The sequence below is a fragment of the Cyclopterus lumpus genome, chromosome 15 (genome assembly GCF_009769545.1).
Source record: "Cyclopterus lumpus isolate fCycLum1 chromosome 15, fCycLum1.pri, whole genome shotgun sequence".
In the NCBI taxonomy this organism is placed as follows: Eukaryota; Metazoa; Chordata; class Actinopteri; order Perciformes; family Cyclopteridae; genus Cyclopterus; species Cyclopterus lumpus.
The window spans coordinates 5,435,937-5,458,160 of NC_046980.1; the positions used below are offsets into that span (position 1 = coordinate 5,435,937).

Here is a 22,224-nt window from a genome sequence, read left to right on the forward strand (position 1 = left end):
CATCTTTGTTTGAGGACCAAGATGAACCAACGGCGTCATCCTTTAAACCGGTCATGCGCGCTCTTAAAAAAACAAAAAAAACCTCTCACTTGAGCTTGAAGACGTGCTTCTTCTTCTTGTAGTCCAGCGCCACCTCGCAGACGGCGTCCTTCAGGCTGACGGGGATCTCGCTGTGGTAGGGAATGCCCTGACTGCCGCTCTTCTGGTCCTTATAGAAGCCCATCTCCTGCTGATTGATCACACAGTACACGTTGTGCCACGACCTGCAGGGACACAGACGGATCAGCCATCAATCAACTAAAGTTACAACCATTGTGCGTCTCATCAAGCTAAAAGAATAATAGTGGCGCTTCCCACCTGCTCGAAGCCTTCTTGTTGTGTCCCTCCCACTCGTGCTTGCGGTGCAGGAAGCTCTCCAGCTGGGACGTGGGGGCGTCCTGCTGCGACTTGGCCGGCAGGGTCGCCGCCTGGCTGGCCTTGCCCTTGCGAGACGCCCCGGGAGACCCCGTGGGGCTGGGCTCCGACACGCCGTTCACCACCTCGCCGCCTTCCACGTCCTGGAAAACAGAGGAGAGGGGAGGGTCAGAGGGAGGACTGAGGACGGACGAGTCTCTCTCACTCTTTTTGTTTCTCTCTCTCTCTCAGACACAGAAGCCGTAAATCAGAGTTATCAGAGCTGCAGCATGCGGAGCAGAATCACAGGCGGTGTAGACAACGGTCTAAACAGGCGGTGTAGACAACGGTCTAAACAGGCGGTGTAGACAACGGTCTAAAGAGGCGGTGTAGACAACGGTCTAAAGAGGCGGTGTAGACAACGGTCTAAACAGGCGGTGTAGACAACGGTCTAAACAGGCGGTGTAGACAACGGTCTAAACAGGCGGTGTAGACAACCGTTTAAACAGGCGGTGTAGACAACGGTCTAAACAGGCGGTGTAGACAACGGTCTAAACAGGCGGTGTAGACAACGGTCTCAACAGGCGGTGTAGACAACGGTCTAAACAGGCGGTGTAGACAACGGTCTAAAGAGGCGGTGTAGACAACGGTCTAAACAGGCGGTGTAGACAACGGTCTAAACAGGCGGTGTAGACAACCGTTTAAACAGGCGGTGTAGACAACGGTCTAAACAGGCGGTGTAGACAACGGTCTCAACAGGCGGTGTAGACAACGGTCTCAACAGGCGGTGTAGACAACGGTCTAAACAGGCGGTGTAGACAACGGTCTAAAGAGGCGGTGTAGACAACGGTCTAAAGAGGCGGTGTAGACAACGGTCTAAACAGGCGGTGTAGACAACGGTCTAAACAGGCGGTGTAGACAACAGTCTAAACAGGCGGTGTAGACAACGGTCTAAACAGGCGGTGTAGACAACGGTCTAAAGAGGCGGTGTAGACAACGGTCTAAACAGGCGGTGTAGACAACGGTCTCAACAGGCGGTGTAGACAACCATTTAAACAGGCGGTGTAGACACAACCGTCTAAACAGGCGGTGTAGACACAACCGTCTAAAGAGGCGGTGTAGACACAACAGTCTAAACAGGCGGTGTAGACACAACCGTCTAAACAGGCGGTGTAGACACAACGGTCTAAACAGGCGGTGTAGACAACGGTCTAAACAGGCGGTGTAGACAACAGTCTCAACAGGCGTTGTAGATACAACCGTCTCAACAGGCGGTGTAGACAACAGTCTAAACAGGCGGTGTAGACACAACCGTCTCAACTCTAAAACCTGGCCAAGAACCGTAATGTAAGTGCATCTCATATTCTGTGTTCAACTGATTTCATACTGTACAACAAACCTCTCTGAACCAAACTACACAATGAAGCAGAGGAACAAAAATAATAATCTGAAGACAAAAAATGCAACCAAATGCAGTTAAAATAATTTAAAGACAATAATACTGAACCAAACTAAAAGAAAAGTCACTGCAAACCATCAGCAAGTCTCGAAACTGAAGTCCCAAGTCAGCTGAGCAAATAGTCACATTTGAGAAGCTAAAACCAGAAAATGTTCACGAGTAAAAGAGAGAATGTACGTCTCCCCTTTTCTGGTTGAGCGAAGATTCTTCAAGATTCAAGTCAAGGGCAACAAATGACAATCTAACAATATTCGTTAAATGATGCATGATGATTAGACACGACGGCTGCGTCGCTGGTTCCTCTTTGGGTTTGAAGATCAAAGCATTGAAAGAGTAAAAAAAGAAAAAGGCTAAACTTCAAGTTTCAAATCTCGAAATGTCAAAAGTCGTGTTGGATTTCCTAAAGTCAAGCCTGAAGTTCTGGTCTCTGACTCAAGTCTCCACCTCTGAACTGAAGCACGTCGTCTCTCAAAAGAGAGAAATCTCACACACTCCACCAAGCTGGACTACAGGTGCGTCCATCGCGACACCAACGGCTACTTCGGCCTTTTGTAAATGCATTTAGAAGCGTTATGTTTTTTTTTTTTTTAAAGCATTTAATTAAGAGAGCTCAGCGCTTGATTCCAGTAGATTAGAAAAACATCCGCATTGCACAGTGAGAGGCAACGCAGTCGGACCATGCACTGATTACAGGTTTTAGGACATGCACGATAAATCACAACACCACTCAATAAACACACAATACGGTGGAGTGAGGAAAGACGAGGAGAGGGAGAAGCTAGCAGATGGGGAAACAACAAATACAAAAATATAAACTCAATAAAATCTCAAACAATTATCAACACAAATTGCTTGGAAGTCATTACTGGGCATCATTATTGGTGAGGGAGGGGGGGGGGGGGGGGGGGGGGAAGAATGCGATTGGCCTAGTATCAAAAACAGATTTTTATTTTTCCACACCACACCCACTCCAACCGGATGCTTTATTACCCTGTTACTGAGCTCTTCAAGGGCCGGACCAGTGGCGGGTGCTCTTTTTGAGCACGGATCAGAGGCTGGACCGATCCCGGGAGCTTTAACTGAAGGGCTGCAAGAGCTGGACCGATCCTGGGAGCTTTTATTTAGAGCTTAGCGAGAGCGAGAGCGATCCTGGGAGCTTTTTACTCTGAACCCCCAAAGAGCATTTAAGCATTTACTTGAGTTGGACAAAACTCTGACCGAGAATCAAAAGGTTGGATTTTAGTGGCTCGTCAACGTTGGACCTCCTACTGGAAGAGGGTGGAGGTCTGGACCAGTTCTAGGAGCTCATTAAGCTTTCTTGACAAGCTTCTATTCATTCTAAGAACTTTGATAATGAATCCCAACGGATCCCAAAAAATATTTTTATTGTAGTAGTATTTTTAATAGTGTGATTAAATGTGGACTGATGCTGGCTAAACTAAAACTGAACCTGAACTTAATCTGTTTCTTCCATCCGCAGCTATGTATTTTCTATTGTTTCTATTTACACATTAAATAGACTCTTGACATTAAAAAAAAAGTGTCTGCCCAGCTTTACTGTTATATGTAGGATTACGGTATATTTTCCAAGTTTATTTTTTTACAAGATCAGGATTATAAACCACAACAATCAACTAGAAAACTTAAACTGTGGGTAGTAAATGTCTTTATAATAACAGACATTTGGCAGGAAACAGCAGCAACTCTGTGCAGTTGCCTTCCTGTTCCAAAAATTAATTGGTTTAATAATGAAAATGAAATAATTAATATTACCAACAGTTATTTAGTTCCCTACTGTGAAAATAAAGAAAAAGCTACGAATGCGAGTTGCTTTACGGCGTTACAATCGTTATTTAAACTTATCGTTCTCTTTATTGATTTTAGATCCACGTCAATGAAAGAAGCCTTCTATGGAAACCAAAATATATACATGTGTTAAAATAAAGCCCCAGGGTGAAAACTGGTGAAGAACATGGGATGAAGAAGTACAACATTGACAGGAAACTCAACTGAAACGCTAATGATGGCATGAAACAACAAAACACAACAACAAAAACAACAACAACCGCATGTGGTGAGAAGTCACAACTACACATTGAAAACACACAAACAGACAAAACAGAACGGGTCCGAGCGCTCCGATTGGTTCTGACAGGGTTTATTAGGGAATGTGTGTTAGTCAGGGAACCAATGACGAAGCTGGATGGACATGCAACAGAAACCATGGAGGAATAAAAACAGGAAACAATGGAAACATAAAGGATAATACAGTGTTGCAGAGACAAGAGATCTAAACAGAGTATGTATATATATATATATATATATATATATATATGTGTATATATATATATATATATATATATATATATATTTATATATATATATATATATATATATATATATATATATATATATATATATATATATATATATATATATATATATAAATAAAGAGGATGGAGGTGGTATGCACACACACACACACACACACTCACACACACACATACAATGAGATATGTAAAAATGCTTATATATGAATGAAAGTGAAACTGTGGAATGATTTTGCAGATTAATTCATATACACAAGGTCAGTATATACAACCTTAAAAAAAAAGGTTTGAAGTTCTCACTTAATTTTTAATTTTTATTTTTTTAGATTGAGTTGTCGATTTCCTTAAAAATAGTGTTGACTAATTAATAATCGGACTGAATAAGCCGAGGATCATGAAGCAAAACGACATGTCAGAATTATTATATATGAAACGTGTAATTAAAATTAGAATGTGCATTATTGATTTCCCTTTTTTGCTTAACAATAGTGAAGTAATAGGTGATGGATGCCGAGCGAGGAGTTGTGAAAGAAAAAAACAAAATGTTCCTGTTAAATTATTATTATTATTATTATTATTCTCATCATTGTACTATTTCTCCGCCGAGTGGGATCGAAAACTAAACTATTTAACGTTTACTTAAATAATCTTAAGTAAACTCCGATAATCTTCTAGACACACAAACACCTTTATAGTTATAACCAGGTTAAAACAGTTAAATCGCATTATGCACGTGCTGTTAACGGAATGGTACTTTATATGAAGTAGTACGTTGTATGTGTACACATACTGCACTATGAAAAATACATATGGAGATGGTGAATTTGGGTTGTGGGATGTAGACACACATGGGGCATGGAGATACAGTAAGAATGTAGTTTTTTTTTTAACAATAATATAATAGTAAAGTAGCTTTTAATAATAGATTTCTGGACAATATTGTCTTGGAAAATATAATACTTTAGAACAGGGTTCTCTCCTAAAACAATATAAAGTAGCATTTTTTATATGAACTCTGATTTATTGCATTTATGCAATATGAAAAGTTAACAAACAAAGTAAACTTATAGCAGCTTAGAATCCTTTATTTTAAGACAATAAGAGTAAGACATAATTTACCTAAATATATTTAGGAGAATGTACTACAATGCTTTTGTCGATTTGTTATAACTGATGAATGCATGCTTTATATTACGTCTGTCATTTTATGTTAAGTTTCATTATGTATCGTATACGTCACTATGCAGACGACACCCTAATTTACATTCTGCCATAAATATAATCTATAAAAATACTACAAATGCGTCACATAAACGGATCAGATTGTGGACGGAGGGCTTGGTGGACTTCTCAAGTGTTCATATTCCAGAGGGTAAGTTTATAAACGATGACATAAAGCAGCAGCAACATTAACAGTTGAGGGGAGAGGATGGGAGAGTCAAGCTGAGAGAGATAGAGGGGAGAAGGGGAAAGAACCAATGAGGGGAGGGATGGATAGAAACACAAGAGGGGCTCGTTTACAGTGTGTGTGTGTGTGTGTGTGTGTGTGTGTGTCTGTGTGTGTGTGTGTGTGTTTCATGGTCCCATTCACACTCATACCAAAAGGAGACGCATACTTGTTTTGCTAAACATTTAAATGTTGAAATCACTAAAATGACCTTCGGTTCACGTTACTCGTGTGCTGCCGTTGGGTTCACAGAGGAAAGATTAGCACGATTACAAGTGTTATTGTTGCCCATCGTGTAAATTATTTTTTCATTTTCTTTTATACGCGATTGAGAAATTCGTCCAAAAATAAAACAACTCAGTTTCCTCACAGTTCTCTTCTGCAGGAAGTTTCTCCTTCAGTCTTAGCCAACAAGCCTTTTTTCCCGTGTGATCGTTCTTTTACATGTTTTAGATTGCATGATTTTAACAAATGTTATGTCTTTGATTCCAAATTATAGATATATATTCTTTTACCTGCATGGTGTTCTTATGGTACATATTAAATGAGCATTGTTGGAGGGAGCCTGAGATCTAAGATGTTCATGCCAACGACTGCTTCATCTTTGCATATGATGCATTTTGTAATAAATAACTAGAATCACGAGTGATTGCAATTAAACAGAAGCATTAAATCTAAACATGAGGAAGCCTTTCAACACAATCTGCAGGTCCACTCTTAAATCAGGATAATTATTGCTTCACCCATTATGTTTTAATAATCATTAAACTACTGGTTGTGAGGCTGATTGGTCCTCTCACACTCGTGGTACTAGTGTCTCCAAATTAAGACAAATAACCACTACAAGAGGTTATTAAAAGGAGATCTTAAAGATGAGGATCTCATTTTGTTAAAAACAATAGATTAAATTATGCATGTTACAGCTGTAACGTTAAAACGTATAACACTTATAAATTAAGAATATTAATCAGTAAGGGGGAGAAGCAAACAATAAATGCTGAAGACAAGTGATACATACAGGAATATTAATGTGGATCCCAGGAGTGTGTCAGGAGGAGGAAGGATACCACACACACTAGGATATGTCTGGGTGAGGTCAAAGGTTAATGGTGCTTGGGTTTTGTGACGTTTCATATGCATGTTTCAAGTATGTTGAATGTACACAACATTATTGTGTGGTGTGTGTGTGTCAGGGTGCAGCGGTGTGCCTGCGGTTCTGCAGGGTGCTGCTGTATTGCTGGTAGGCGGGTGAGCGGTAACTAACCCTGGGAGACTCCTGATCGGACGGCAGCCCGTTCTGAGACACCGCCTCACCCTCCCTGCACAAACACAAACAGTACACAAAGAGTTAGACACACTCTTGATGGATTTCTCACTAAAGAACGGCTGCAAACTGACAACCGCTTTTCATCTAAAATTCTCCTGCATATTATGTATTTAAAAGTAACTGTAACTTCAAAAGTAACTTCAAAAGTAACTGTAACTTTAAATGCAACTTAAAATGTAACCAACTTTAAATGTAACTGTAACTTTAAATGTAACTTAAAATGTAACTTAATGTAACTTAAAATGTAACTTAAAATGTAACTAATTTTAAAAGTAACTTTAAATGTAACTGTAACTTTAAAAGTAACTTAAAATGTAACTAACTTAAAATGTAACAGGTCTTCTCCTATGCACACATTTCCTTTTTTTCCCCCTTTTAATTTTCACTAAAGTGAAACTGAAAGATTGTTTTCAAATATAAAATACATTCTTAAATAAATTTAATTCTATCCAAAAGAAGTAAATCACCCCTAAATATTGTTGAATTTCAAATTATATAAAATAATGAAACACACAGTCGACACACACAGTCGATGCGCGCGCGCGCGCACACAGTCGATGCGCGCGCGCGCGCACACAGTCGATGCGCGCGCGCGCACGCACACAGTCGATGCGCGCGCGCGTGCGCGCACACAGTCGATGCGCGCGCGCGCACGCACACAGTCGATGCGCGCGCGCGTGCGCGCACACAGTCGATGCGCGCGCGCGCGCACACAGTCGATGCGCGCGCGCGCGCACAGTCGATGCGCGCGCGCGCGCGCACAGTCGATGCGCGCGCGCGCGCGCACACACACACACACACACACACACACACACACACACACACACACACACACACACACACACACACACACACACACACACACACACACACACACACACACACACACACACACACACACACACACACACACACACACACACACACACACACACACACACACACACACACACACACACACACACACACACACACACACACACACACACACACACACACACACACACACACACACACACACACACACACACACACACACACACACACACACACACACACACACACACACACACACACACACACACACACACACACACACACACACACACACCTGTGCTGCACTGCAGCGTCGCTGGGCTGCTCCTCAGTGGGCGGGGGTTGTCTCCTCTTTTCTTCTTCCTCTTGCATTCTTCTCACTTCCAATAACTCCATCTGGATACAAACACAATGAGCCTCGCACAGATACTCACTCATTTTCATCTCTTTATTATTTTTTTCTTGGGTAAAAAACAGAATTAAATGGTGGTGCAGTGTTCTCTCATTTAAATAAAGTATTTATAGTCCCTTAATCTCAGCAAATTTTTATACAAAATTTAATACAAAATCAGTATTCGGTTCATTAGACAATCGCCATCGTGGCTGCCAATTGAGAGTTTTATTAGATTTTTATTATCTTCACTGGCATATTTCGACAGTTAGTAGACGGCTTTAAATATATCTCCATGACTGCAACGTCACATTAGTCATAGAACAATTTGTTGTAGAAATACTTTTTCTAAGCCTGTCGCTTCATGTTAAACAATTCCCTCTTTATTCCTGTCACGGCACAGCGCTGATGAAGTGATGTCATCGTCAGACGTATTGAAGCAGAAAAAAATGACATCACATCGTAGCGGTTTGCGGACACCCCGAGCTTTAATACAGCTGTATTAAAGAGCTCGGGGTGTCCGCAAACCGGTTAGCCTGAAGTAGCGCTGGAAGCGGCAGTCAAAGTAACTGTAACTTAAAAAGTAACTAACTTAAAATGTAACTTAAAATTTAACACCTCTCAGTAGTAGCCACACCATCTAAATGTTCTACGACAACCAGCACCGCTTAACTTGTCTTCTTTTGTGAATAAAACACGCCACACACACGCAGCAGAACAGGCAAACTTTAGGGTCAACAATTATTTGGTAAATCTGACTTCTAAGAACTAAGAGTTTTTGGGTAAGTATATGAAAATGTCTACGCATCCGCTTTTTAAAACTTTATCATGGCTCCAGAGTGTGTGTGTGTGTGTGTGTGTGTGTGTGTGTGTGTATGCGTGTGTGCGTGTGTCTCACCGTAGTCAGCCTCTCCAGAGCGGAGAAGCGCTCCTCCCAGGTGGCGGCCGATTTCTCGAAGGCCTCGTGGCGTTTGATGAGCTTCTCCACCTCGTCCACGTTCATGCCGATCTCCCTGCTGGACAGGTAGGGGTCCTGACCCTGCAGCCACGCCTCGGCCACGCCTGCGTCCCGGGAGAACTGGTGCACCTCCAGGACTGAGCACACACATACACACACACACGTTCCATGATAAACTAGAGTTAAGCAGCTAATTCAGACGATATGCGGAATATCGGACGTCAATGTGAGGAACCGTTTGACCGACTGGTTTAAACACCGTACCCAGTCTCAGCCACTCCCATCTGTCCTCCCACTTGTCAATCATGTCTTTCCTCTTGTCCGTCAACTGTAACAACTTTTCTTTAATCTGAAGGGGAGAAAAAGTTTTAAAGACAAACATTTGAATGCAACAATAAACGAGCAGATTCTCAATGTATTCATGCGGTTTGGAGACAAACGTCAACGCGAAAGAGCCTTTAAATTTACATTTAGAAACAAGATTCAGCCGCTCTGGTTCGTGGCAATGAGATTTGTTCACGTTTAACAGAGGTCAAAGGTCAGATTGGATTAAATATCAAAGGATAACTGTATTAAATAGTCAAAAAGCTTCAAAACACAAAGTAATGAAATGGAGATCAGGAGACTTTTTAATCCAACCGGAAATGAAAACTGAAACAAAAAAGGTGAGAACTAAATCCAACAAGCAAAGTCGACTACCGCCGGTCCAGCTGTGTTTAGCTTAGCATGCATGACGTGGATACCAAGTCTACCTCCTCTGAAGCGTAGTGCTTCCGGGCCAGCAGGGCCTTGCCCAGCTCGATGCAGGCCGTGAAGCTGTCGTTGCGGGCGTCGATCTCCGCCTTGATGCCCTGGTGGTTGTTCATCAGCAGCTCCACCGACGACACGTCCCTGAGAACCGGACGGAAACAAACCACACCAACGTCGTGTGAGACGAGGAAACGCTCAATCCTCAGATTGTTTGATGAGAAAAAACACACAAAATTCAGCTTTTGGTTTGAAATCAACCGGAAAGAAAACACGAGAGACAATCAAATTAATGCACGAGAATAATCAAGTCACAGCCCTCTAAATAAAAATTCATATCAAAGTTAAATAGACAAAAACAATCCGGATTAAGATCGGCTGACAATCACACAGAACAATTATGGGATGCGTGCGTCATATTGTTTTTTATAACGTCCGTTGAAACCCCTGAAGGTTTTAGAGACATCCGGCTGACAAAAAAAATGCAACTTTCTTGCATGTGCTGCATATTTTTTAGACGTTTGTCTCGTCATCAAGACAATAAAATTAATTTCAAGGAAGGTATTAAAAGTGTCTAGAAACACTTAACTATTTGTTGTTATTTTGAAGTGTTTTGGTGCCGTGACCTCTTTGTGTGATTTAAACCCATCAGTCAAAACAGGCCTCACCACTGAGCTATCAAAACACAACTAATAAGCACAATCCAAATCGCACATTGTTTTTACACGTTAATGTATTCATGTCGACGCGTTGGAGTGAAATACTGAAGACGACCAGAGGAAACATCAACACTAAACCCCGCCTCCCTACCGGGGCTTCTCCTGGGCCTCGATCAGGCGGATGACGTCCTCCATCCACAGCATCAGGTCGCGCACCATGCTGACGAAGCGGAACTTGTCTCCGGTTTCGACCAGCTTCACCCGACGGCCCTCCGCCGCCTCCAGCAGGTTCTTCCAGGCCTCGAGGACCTGAAGGAGGGAGAGGGAGGGGGGGGGCAGAGTTCAGACCAGAGAGCCCCCAGAAGAGGCTGAGCTCCTCTTAACACACATGAATCCTCCACGATGAAGGAGCATCTGAGAATCGGGTGTTTTAGAGAAGAGCAGCAGCCTGAAGCGCAGTTATCGCAAATTGCTTCACTTTCAAATCATTATTTATCATAAACCCAATTCGTTACTGGGTTGAGATTCTGTTCACAGTGCAAACACACTATTAATGTCCAGCACCGTCAGGGAGCACGGCAGCCCGGGGGAAATAAATGAATAAATATGTAAATAAAATGGCATTAAAGCAAAAACAAGGCATTCGTGTATGTGCGGATTGCAGCGTCACCACGGCGATACAGCTCTCCTTCTAGCATCTCTGGATTGCATTGGGGTCAATGGTCACTTTAGGCCATGTTGCACAGCAGTAAGCAGGGCAAAAACAGCCATTTTATTTTTTAATCCATTAACAATTTCTCCTCGTAAACATGGATTTAAATAACACCGTGATAGAGGACTTTATGCTCACAGCCAATCCCTGCCTCTGTTCTCTAGCGGATTATGTTGGCTTCCATCTCCAACCTGCTCAATCTGAGCTCGCCATAATCTGTCGGCACTGCATGGATACTTTATAATGTAGATATTCTAACAAAGCACTGACAATTAACAGTTAATGACAGGATCACGAGCTGTTCCAAGGTTATTTAGTGCCCATTCATTTGATCACATGTGTTTGCAGGACTTGATCAGTGCCACACATCTGACATCAGAGACAGTTTGCTTGAATAACTAAATAAGCAATAAGAGGTTGAGTTGTTTTTTTTGAGGGATCGTACCGCCGGCCCGACGAGTAATGAGCTGAAGCAGCTTGCTGTCCGTGTTATCAGATTATTAACCTGGGTTATTAATCCATGTTGTCTGTTAGCATGCTAACGATAGCTTCTAGTAGCTACATGAGGGGGATAACCAGACAGTGGAGATTATTCACAGACACTGTGGTTAGCCGGCGACTAGATGTGATCCGACACTCGGTCAGACTGCTCGGTGATGAACGAATAAGTTCCAACTCAAACAAATTTGATTAATTTGTCAAACAACAAAAAGTTTCAGCCCAACGATGGCCGATTTGACACCAAATGACACTATTTTTTTGCTTTTGCTTCGACACTTTTGCAGACATTTGCAGCCGAAACGCACCTCTGACCGCAAGAAATGAATTTAAAAAAAAGACCCTGGTGGGCTGTGTTGGACTGGCTGCGTCGCAACACTGGAGAAATAAACATTCAAAAGTGTGTGAGCCTCACGAGGCAAAGCTATTTTCTCACAGAATTTGCAAATGTTTGCAGAACAAAAAAAAAACAAAAAAATCGACATTTATCGTCGACCTTGCCGATTTGCGTACAAAAAAAAAAGAAAAAGATAATTCTCTCAGCACTGAACAGCAGGTCTATACACAATCTACAGAGACGTTATCGTTGTTGATGGCGACTAAAAGCGATATTATTGCCAGCTAACAAGCAACTACATTTAAGCAAATGCGAACAAAAACATTTGACTGCACCAAATGCGTGCAGCCGTGACATATTTAAAAATATTTTTGAGAGAAGCTCGACGCTTAAGGCCTCCAATTTAATCTTTCCCAATCTGTATTTGCAAAATACTAGTCGTGTTTGTTTTAACCTCCTCGGAGACGCAGGTGGGTGGCACTCAGGAATCAGGGAAGCTGTCCATAATAAACCTTTGTGTTGAGGTCGTGTCGACCTCTCTGCAAAGATCCTCCCACACAGCGATCCAAGATGTCAAACAACCCGTACGAGCATTTGCAAAATCACCAGGTCTTTGTGACAAAGACCGGGCATCAAAACGACTAAAATGTCACTAAAAGTTGATCAAACATTTTAGTCGAAATATTAAAAGGAAGCCTAGAACTGCAGCCAAAAGGAACACCGATGCAAAGCCAATGTTTCTGGTAAACGGAGTCTCACCTCTCCCTTTCTCTTCTGGGTGATGTGCAGGGAAACGGACATACAGGGAATGGTCAAAACACAACGCCATCAAACACTCAACACTCTGGTTGTCAGGAGCAACGACGCGTCACGGTGGCACTGATGGGGAAACTCCACTTGAATCTTGGGTTATTATTATTGTTCACCAACATTGTATTTAAAAAAACCTCCGTTTCAGATGTAGATTCTGGCAAAACAGCTTTGAAGACATGAAGCGATTATGAACATAACATGTTCATAAAAATAAAATAAATCAACGACTCTCCTGCTCTCGTATTGTAGCCGACAGGTCGAGCTGGAGTTACACTACTTAAGGAAATACGACAGCCACGTACTAATAAATAAAATACCATTATTTTTTTTTACTAAACTGTAGCGGCTGTAGCTCATGGGGAAAGTGGCCGGTTCGATGCCCGCTAGTTGCATGTTGAAGTGCCCCTTGAGCAAGACACTGTACAGCCCAGTTGCTTCACTGTACCACTGCTCCTTTATAACCAAGGATGGGTCAAATGCAGAGAAGAATTTCCCCATCAATAAAGGATACATAAAAAATTAAAATGTAATTATTATTAGCCTGGCCGCTTGTGTTTTTTTTCCGATGCCGGTGGAGTTTGTTTGCGTCGAAAAAGGTTGAACAGTGAACTACCGCTTGTTGTATGATCATAAATATGTTTTGTCATCTTTTATCAACCTCACACAAGCTCCAGATGCTTTTAACTCCATCTATAAATGATCATTTCAGGGCGGAGGAACAGTGCAAAGTCGGTGCAGCAGCGGTGCAGCATGCATGAGGAACAGAGGCTTCTACAGTCACTTCATCAACACCAGTGCAGGGGGTCCAGTTCACTTTCAAATCCACCAGTAAGAGAAGCTTTACATGGAAGCCACAGATGAATAGAAACATCTAAAAACGTTTCTTTACATCTGAGATTTAGATTTACTACTAAAGAGAGTTCAAAGTAACCGAGACCGAAAGCTCACCTCCCCTTCCCTCTTCTGGATGTCGTCGGCTTTATCTCCGGCGTAAGCGGACTGCAGGCGAACGGCGTCCTCCTGAAGCTGCCGCACCTGAAGGCACAAGAGGAGGTTCGAGGTTAGGTTGAGAACACGCGGAAAACGATTTTAAAAAGTGTCACGTGATCTCACGTAAAGTAGTATTTTAATTAAAAAAAAAGAAAAGTTTTCCTTAAAAAACTTAATTTCTCACGTTATGTTTAGGAGACAACACAAACGCACACATTCCAGCAAAGTACTGGCTGAAATATGTCTTTAAATTGATTGAATTTATGAATTTCTGGTCACCACACAATACTCGAATAGTAACGTAATTGTAACGTCTCGTATCAAAAGCCCCCCCCCCCCCCCCCCAATGTCGCCTAGCAACAGTCTTAAACAGAGCTCCCGTACCTGCGTTCCCAGGGCCTGGATGTCGTGTTCGAAGGTGGTGTGCATCCTCTGCAGGGTCTCCACCGTGTTCTGGTCGCGGCCCAGCTCCTCCGGTAGCTTCTTGTGCTTGTCCAGGATGCGGTTGAGGATCTCCTTGGCGTCGTTGTAGAACTTGTGGAGCTCGTAGGAGGCGGCGAGGATCTGCGTTCGGGTGTCGATGAGCTCCAGCAGGTCGGCCCAGGCCTCGTTCAGGCCGTCCTTCCACTCCGCGATGGTGGCCGCGTCGCCGTGGCCGGTGTTGATCAGCTCGTCCGCCTGCTGGTTGACGGTGTCCACGCGCTCCTGGCCGATGTTCCCGGTGTCGCGGGCGAATTCTCGGAAACGCTCCTGCAGCATCTGGAGAGAGGACGAATCACAGAGAACGCTGAAGGGGGCCGGGCGATTGAAAATGTAACATCCTGGTCTGGTCACATGGTGAAAGCAGCAGCTTCAATGTTTGGATGTGATCCAGGAATATTGTATTTTTTTAAACACAAACGCATAAGCAAACTGTTTTGATGAGCATTCCTTAAAGCACCAAATTTAAATAATTGTGTAAAATGTAACTAATTTAAATGTTTTACAGTGTACAAATGAACTGCTACAAAGAAAAATGTTTCTAAATGAGCTCAAACATATATTTTATATTTATTATTGTGGTTGACATAAACATAAATCATGATAATATGTCTGCCATAAACTAATATCTGCTGCTTTAAAAAGGGCCACTCATGCAACATTTATGTTTCCAAGAGAAATAAAACACAAATGACTGCCGTTTACGTCTGCAAACTGTAATTTTCACAGAGAAATCTGAACTAACCTGAGCTATTGATTAAATTTCTCACCGTTTTCTAACCATCGGTGAAAAAGAATAAAAACTAAAAATGTAAAATCAAAAGACAACGCTCATAGCATAAAAAAAAAAAAAGAAGTTCCTCATTCCCAAAAGAGAGAAGTTGATTTCCCCGAGTGTCCATTGAAAGACGAGGCGCGTCGGGTACTCACGGTGACGTGCTCGTAGTCCTGCCCCAGCTCGTGGGATCCGGCCACCACCTCCCTCTCAGCGATCCACTGCTCCAGGTCGTCCACCTCCCGGTTCAGCTGGAAGAGACGCAAGCGCTCGTCCAGCTTCCCCCGACGCTCCTCCGACAAGTCCTTCAGCCCGGCGTACAGCTTGTCCACCTGAGACTGACGCATGCCGATTCGCTCGCTGCACCGCGAAGAAGAGGAGGAAAGAAGGTCGGGGGTTATGGTTCATCATCTCTCTTCAATGTCCCTTTGATCCTTCTCGTTTCTTTTCTTTGTCCTCCAGTCGTACTTTTGTTTCCTTTCCTTCATCTATATCTCCTTCTCTTCACCCTTTCACTCATTGCCACCTTCCTTCCTGTGTCCTTATTGTCTTTACTTCTTAAGACTCATTTTAAGCTTAGCCCATTTTTCAACAATTTAAAAAGCGTTGTGCTTGAAGGACAAAAGTAAACCTGGATCCTCGACCTTTGACCCCGTGACCCCCCTCACCTGTCGGGGTGCTCGTCGGCCACTAGGCCCCGGCTGGTGCTGGACAGCTGGTGGACGGCGTCGGCGTAGTCCTCCACCGCCTGCTCCAGGATCTGATGCTTCTTCAGCATGGCCACCGAACTCAGCTCGTCCTGAGAGACACGCAGAGATTTATCCCGTTATTTTTTCGTTTGTCAAGTGAAATAACTGAAGAGGAATGAAATAAAAAAGTAGAGCAGGAAAATGAGCTGGAAAGAGTTGGGAAAAGAGCATGAAACACAACAGAGGGAATCGGATTAAAGATGGGAGAAGAAAGAGTAAAAAGGGAGGGAGGCATACGATAAATTAAAGTAAATGAATCCCCAAACACAAAGTCAGACTAAATGATCAACTTTACAGACTAAATGTCAGCAGTTAGTTTGGATCTAATTTGTATCCTGGACACACAGCATGTGTGGTGAGGTGTTACCGTTCTGAACGGTTGGATACAAGAGGAACACCAAAACTACAAAAAAAAAAACTTAAAATTAAAACAGAACCCAACTGAAACCATCCTGCATACTCCTGCATATGTATTATAAGTTGAACAGAGTTTTTAATGATTGTCATTAATCAGAGTATCAAAGGTGTACTGACCGGCAGGAACAGCAGACAGTCTGACGCTAACAGCAACGAACTAACCAAACTAATAGAAAACCCACAAACTGAGGAAGCAAAACCAAAACCAAGAAACGGGAAGTTTTTGAGCCAAAGAGCAGTGCACACGCATGCACACGCATGCACACGCATGCACACGCATGCACACGCATATATACGCATATATGGGAAATATTGTACTTTTTACTGCCCTTCATTTATCTGACAGCTACTTTACAAATCAATATTTTTACACACAAAACATATGTAGTACTTGTAAAATATGATGTTAAGTACAATTATTATTATTCATTTTTCATGTAAAAATATGTGTCTTACTTCTCAAATGTGAAGATTTACTGACTTTTTAAAAATTATTCAAATATTATTTAATGTGTAATACATTTTTTTTTTCACCCAATGACTATTTTTCCTTTCAATACTTTTCATTATTAAATTAATGATTTTTACTTTTTTAAAAAAATATTTTTCAGCATAAATTGCTTTGGGGGTGTGATATAGCATAACAAAGTACTCCCTTACAGTAGGTTTACAGTATGACATTAGTACTTTTACCTAAATGAAGGATCTGAATACTCCTCCCTTGCACACCCCTCCTGCTGCTGCTAACCCCTCTGACCTCTGACCTCCCCGCCTCACCTTGGCCTTCTCCTCCGACATCATGTAGAGCTCCTGTTCGCTCATCCAGGCCTCGGCCTCGGCGGCGTCAAAGTAGTACTGCTGGGCCTCGTGGGCCTCGCTGAGGCGGGTGTGCCGCTTCTCCGTCTCCTTCCTGATCTGCTCCCAGAGCGCCTGGAGCTCGGCGAGGCGCTGGCGGATGGCCTCGGCCGTCGGGCTGTTCTCCCTCAGGACGTGCTGGCTGCGCTCGAAGATGTCGTCGTAGCGCGGCTGATGGCCCTGGATCTCCTTCTGTAGGGTCTGAGGGGGAGGAGGGGCAGTCAATGCTTGTGGTCGTTATTTAACTGTCATGCAAGCAGGGCGAGGGGCGGTCGCTGGTGTACCTGGTTCTTCTTGATGAGCAGCTGCACAGTCTGCAGGTTGTTTCCGTGGTCGGTCGACGTGGCCAACGCCATCCTCTCCTCCACCCACAGCTGGAGAGGAGAAGGCATGTCACATTGTTGATGCTGTATGGTTGCTGCCTTTGTTAACGCTTAACCTCGTCCTCTACTCACGATCTCGTCCTCCATGTCCCGGTTGAACTGGTGGATCTCGCGGGAGGCCATGAGGTTGTCTCGCCTCTTCTGCAGCGGGTCCTGGAGGGACTGGAACTTCTTCTCCACGCCGATCCTCTGGCCGTCCACCTCCTCGGAGCCTTTCCCCTCCTGGCTGAGGGCCTGCGACTGGCCCTGCAGCTCCCCCACCTCCTTCTGACGCACCTCCACCTGGCTCTCCAGGATCTGCAGGAGGAAGGTTTAGAGGTCAGACGGGGGGAGAAGTAAGATGTTCTTCAGCAAATTAAATTAAAAATAAATAAATAATAATTAAATGTTGATGTTTAGATGAGAAAAATGTCCTGAGATTTATACAATTGTAATCAAAATAATAACAATAAAAAAAAACACAATGACATTTCAAAAAGAATTCTGTAATAAAATAAAATAAAATGTAACTGTAACAGAAGCGTCACACAACAAACAAACGGCTTTTACAAAGATTAAACGATGCCTCATCTCATCTTCTCGATTTAGTAAAAAATCTGCGTCAACCTAAAAAAAATATAATGTTTATAAATATAAACATTTCGCAGATATGAAAATCAAAGAGCGGCTCCGTCTTCCAGCAGCCGGAGAACCGACGGTCTGAAACGGCTTCAGAGAGGACAACAAAACAGGTGGCGTCTGGGATGAAAGGAGAGCACAGAGGAAGAGGAGAGGAATCCTTTCTCTCCTCTGTTTCACTGTACAACAGATCAAACACTCTGCTTCTGATCTCTTTCTAACACACACACACACACACACACACACACCCTCAAAATAAATTACAGCACAGATCTCAAGAGAAGACGGCTGATAAGAAGAAAAGCTGAAAATACCAACATCATCCTTCAGACGGCTTCACACTCCGTTCTGTATCTGTTACTGATGGAGAGAGACACACACACACACGCACACACACACACACTGAGATATTACATAACTGCTGTGCTAGAAAGAGTGTGTGTGTGTGTGTGTGTGTATGTACAGCTAAGACTTTGTGGATATGAAAGTGTGTGTGTGTGCCAGTGGATGGATTATGTAAAGGGGGGTTGGACTCGCTCCTTTCATCACTGTAAAAAAAAATAATTGAGAAATCACTGAAGAGCTTCCCTTCAGGAATGTGAGAGCTTTGGCTCACAGAAATGAACATTATTGATTTCACAATTATTTGTGCAAAAAAAAAAAAAAAAAACACACACACAGCAAAGTGCAGGAACGCATTCAGTATATTATCAAATTGCTAGTCCATTTGGATATTAAATAATTACATTCAGAAGCAGTTATGTGCCTAGGTTGAATAAAATACCATCTCGGGGTCTTAACCGACACATCAGACTCGTTCAATGATCTCTGAAGCTCATCTGGAGCTTAGAGTGGAGGATGAACTGTGCAGAAGACTTTATTAAAGTATTGTATGACAGCAGCATGCTAACCTGATGATGTTTAGCATCTTTAATGTTTACCGTCTTAATTTAGCGTGTTAGCGCGCTCTAGATTCTTCCATCTTCAGCTTTACTTTCCTCCTCAAAACAAGCTGGATTTCCTTCTTCATCCTCTTTTTTTTTTTTGTATGTGCATACAGTAAGGGCCTGGCTGTATTCTATTAAAAATAGACATAAAAGACAAAACAAAAAGTACGAGTGCAGGTCAAAGGGGAGAAGACTTATTCTTCTAAGGGTGTACAAGCTGCGAAGTGGAAGAGAAACCTGAGAGGCTTTAACAGGAAGTTTAGTCACACTGACACAGGAAGCGCTTGAAACTAGAAAAAAAAAAAAAGGGAAACATCAACGCGATCGCCGTCTGCGCGTTAAGGCGAGATCTCCCCACCTGCTGCTTCTTCAGCAGGATGTTGACGGAGGTGAGGTCTTTGCCGTAGTCGTCGGACTGCAGCTGTCCGTCCAGGCCGCCCAGCCACTTGTCGAGGTCGGCGCAGCTCTGCGTGAACAGCTCCGCCTTGTTGGCGTCGAACAGACACTTGGCCTTCGTCTGGGTGGTCGACTCCAGGTCCTCCCACATCGTCTTCAGGGACGCCAGCTTCTCTTTCACCATGGCCTCCGTCTCCGGCTTCTCCGCCATCAGCGCCTGCCCGTCCTGAAAGACGGTCACGGTATTTTAATACTCAAATAATATGGAACACTTAATACGATTGGTTGGCAAGTCCAATCAGTAGAGACTCGCGATGTGAGGAAGAGCTCCGATCAAAAACACTCATATTTCAAATTCAAGCGAAGGCCTCGAAGCTTCCGAATACACCAAATATGACAAAATGTAGTAAATAATGGGACAAACATATTTCTCAAATATTGGTGGAACTATAAAGAAACAGTTTCCTGGATTTTGCTTTGAGGAAGAGGAAATATAAAAAAAGATCTTTTGAGATTAAACTGCAGACAACGAAAGTCACTGCAGACGGTTCTGCTGGACCGCGTTTGTAGGAAGACGGTCAACGACAACGCACAGCATGTTCATATAACGTAATAAACTCATTTAATATTAATCGAATGACGTCTTTGGTTGCCAGCCGAGGGACAAATGCTGCAAAAAGCAAACCATGTCCCCTCTCATCTTCTCCTCCTCCCACCTTGTCGATCTTGTCCAGCCACTCCTTGTTGGACTGCAGCTCGGCCATGAAGGCCTGGTGCTTGAGCCACTTGCTGTGGAGGTTCCTGGCCTCGTCGTACGACATGTCCTGAGCCGTCAGCATCTTCTCGTTGATCCACAGGGACAGCTGAAGACACACGGACGGCAACATTATCTCAGGGGGGGGGGGGGGACTCTCCATGTGAGTCACTGCAGGTTTGATTTAACATGGAGTGTGTGTGTGTAGTCTACCTCCTGGCAGTCCTGCAGGAACCTCTGCAGGTCTCGGTTGTCCTTCAGCCTCGACAGCAGGTCGCTGGCAGCCGCTCGGTTCTTCTTGTGTCTGAGAGACAATTAGCAATATTCATATAATGTATACGAGTTTTTATGCACTGTTTTTTTTTTTTTTTTTACCTGTAAGTTTAGAAAACATTTTATACTTCCAGATATAAAAGCTACTTTTTAAGGCAGAGTCACCAATCTGGTGCAAGCAGGGTTGGAGTGCCTTGCTTAAGGGAAGGTCATTTAAATATAAAAATCTTAAGAATGGTTCTGTTGCCTTTAAAGCTGCAGTAAACTAATCTGATATATTGAATATCCTATACATGGCTGAGGCTAATAATTATTTCCTTTATATATTCATCTGTGAGGTTTAAAAACCTCAAAATTAATACTCAATGTCATGTGAAATGATAACTTAATGATATCCTCACAATAACTCACCGACCAATATGGCTCAAATTAAACGTCAGTAGTTAAATACCTCTGGTCGATGGAGTCCACCTTCTCCTGGGCGCGCTCCGCGTTGATGTTGCCGTCGGTTACCAAGCGGCGTCCGGTGTCGACCACGCCCCCGATCTTCTCCTCGTTGGCGTCCATGGTGGTCATGAAGTCCTCCTGCTTCTTGATGGCGGCCTCGGCGCCCTCCAGAGTGGTGGGCATCTCAGTGTGAGCCAGCACGTACTCCTGGGACACAAACGTAGATGCGTGAGAATTTAACTGTTGTTTGGACAAAACACGACATTTAAAGTCACGGCGGACGTATTAACTGTTCTCTTTAAGAAGGTCAGAGGATAACAAGAGATATACAGGACTGAAGAAAAGGAGACAATCATGTGTAATGATGAAGGTCAGACACTCGATGGCTCCTCTTGTTTGATGAAATGATGACAAAGTCAAAATGTCCTAACAAAAATATGTTTTTTTCCAACTGAGAAATTTAGGAGTGAAAACCAGAAATATCTTTTCTGTAATTTGTGCATTTCTTTGGAATATATATATATAAATAAAATAAATATATAAATAAATAATAAATAAAAAAAAAAAAATATATATATATATATATATAAATACAAAAATAAATACATATATATATATATATATATATATATATATATATATAAATTAAAAAATATATATATATAAAATTTTAAAAAAAATTTAAAAAAATTATATATATATATATATATATATATATATATAAATAAATATCAGTAAAGGTTTTAAAAACATACAGAAAGCAATTTAAACCGTATAAGCATGTTGCTGTAATGACGGACTTTGACCACTTGGGGGCAGCCTCTGACCTTCAGAAGTCAGGTCCTGGTGCACGTTAGTTGGGTCAAGAGGAGAGGGACAGAAAGTCTTCTGAAATATGTCCACTGTGACTTTAAAAATCGCGTTTTGTTCGGCAAACAGTTCAGTCACAAAGATAAAGATATATTTATAATTACGTCAGAATGAAAACCAGGAAATCCTCCTTGATTAATTCTCAATTGTTGCAGCTCTACATCTATCCATTTCCTCCACCGCTAATCTCGGACAAGGTCAGGTGAGGTCGGCGCCAAACCCAGCATGCACGGGCTCTGTGTGTGTGTGTGTGTGTGTGTGTGTGAGACTGGCCTGGACGGACGCCCAGTCAGAGATTTATCTGCTCATCCAAGAGAGAGAGAGTGTGTGTGTGTGTGTGTGTGTGTGTGTGTGTGTGTGTGTGTGTGTGTGTGTGTGTGTGT

General features: G+C 42.8%; 1 protein-coding gene across 2 annotated transcripts in view; it reads right to left on the reverse strand.

Annotated features, from left to right (window-relative positions):
• Positions 1 to 22,224, reverse strand: part of LOC117743948 (spectrin beta chain, non-erythrocytic 1-like) — a 58,165-nt gene that overhangs the window by 2,601 nt on the left and 33,340 nt on the right. For both annotated transcript variants that reach the window (XM_034551935.1, XM_034551936.1), the window contains exons 23-41: positions 20,976 to 21,178; positions 20,465 to 20,555; positions 20,214 to 20,360; positions 19,460 to 19,723; positions 17,609 to 17,833; positions 17,438 to 17,527; positions 17,076 to 17,354; positions 15,801 to 15,931; positions 15,288 to 15,492; positions 14,262 to 14,636; positions 13,836 to 13,922; positions 10,679 to 10,836; positions 9,874 to 10,012; positions 9,386 to 9,470; positions 9,062 to 9,258; positions 8,068 to 8,168; positions 6,894 to 6,948; positions 358 to 557; positions 90 to 263 (exon numbers count right to left, since the gene is read on the reverse strand). In XM_034551935.1, coding sequence (XP_034407826.1) covers positions 90 to 263; positions 358 to 557; positions 6,894 to 6,948; positions 8,068 to 8,168; positions 9,062 to 9,258; positions 9,386 to 9,470; positions 9,874 to 10,012; positions 10,679 to 10,836; positions 13,836 to 13,922; positions 14,262 to 14,636; positions 15,288 to 15,492; positions 15,801 to 15,931; positions 17,076 to 17,354; positions 17,438 to 17,527; positions 17,609 to 17,833; positions 19,460 to 19,723; positions 20,214 to 20,360; positions 20,465 to 20,555; positions 20,976 to 21,178 — 3,206 coding nt within the window. The remainder of the gene's footprint in view (positions 1 to 89; positions 264 to 357; positions 558 to 6,893; positions 6,949 to 8,067; positions 8,169 to 9,061; positions 9,259 to 9,385; positions 9,471 to 9,873; positions 10,013 to 10,678; positions 10,837 to 13,835; positions 13,923 to 14,261; positions 14,637 to 15,287; positions 15,493 to 15,800; positions 15,932 to 17,075; positions 17,355 to 17,437; positions 17,528 to 17,608; positions 17,834 to 19,459; positions 19,724 to 20,213; positions 20,361 to 20,464; positions 20,556 to 20,975; positions 21,179 to 22,224) is intronic.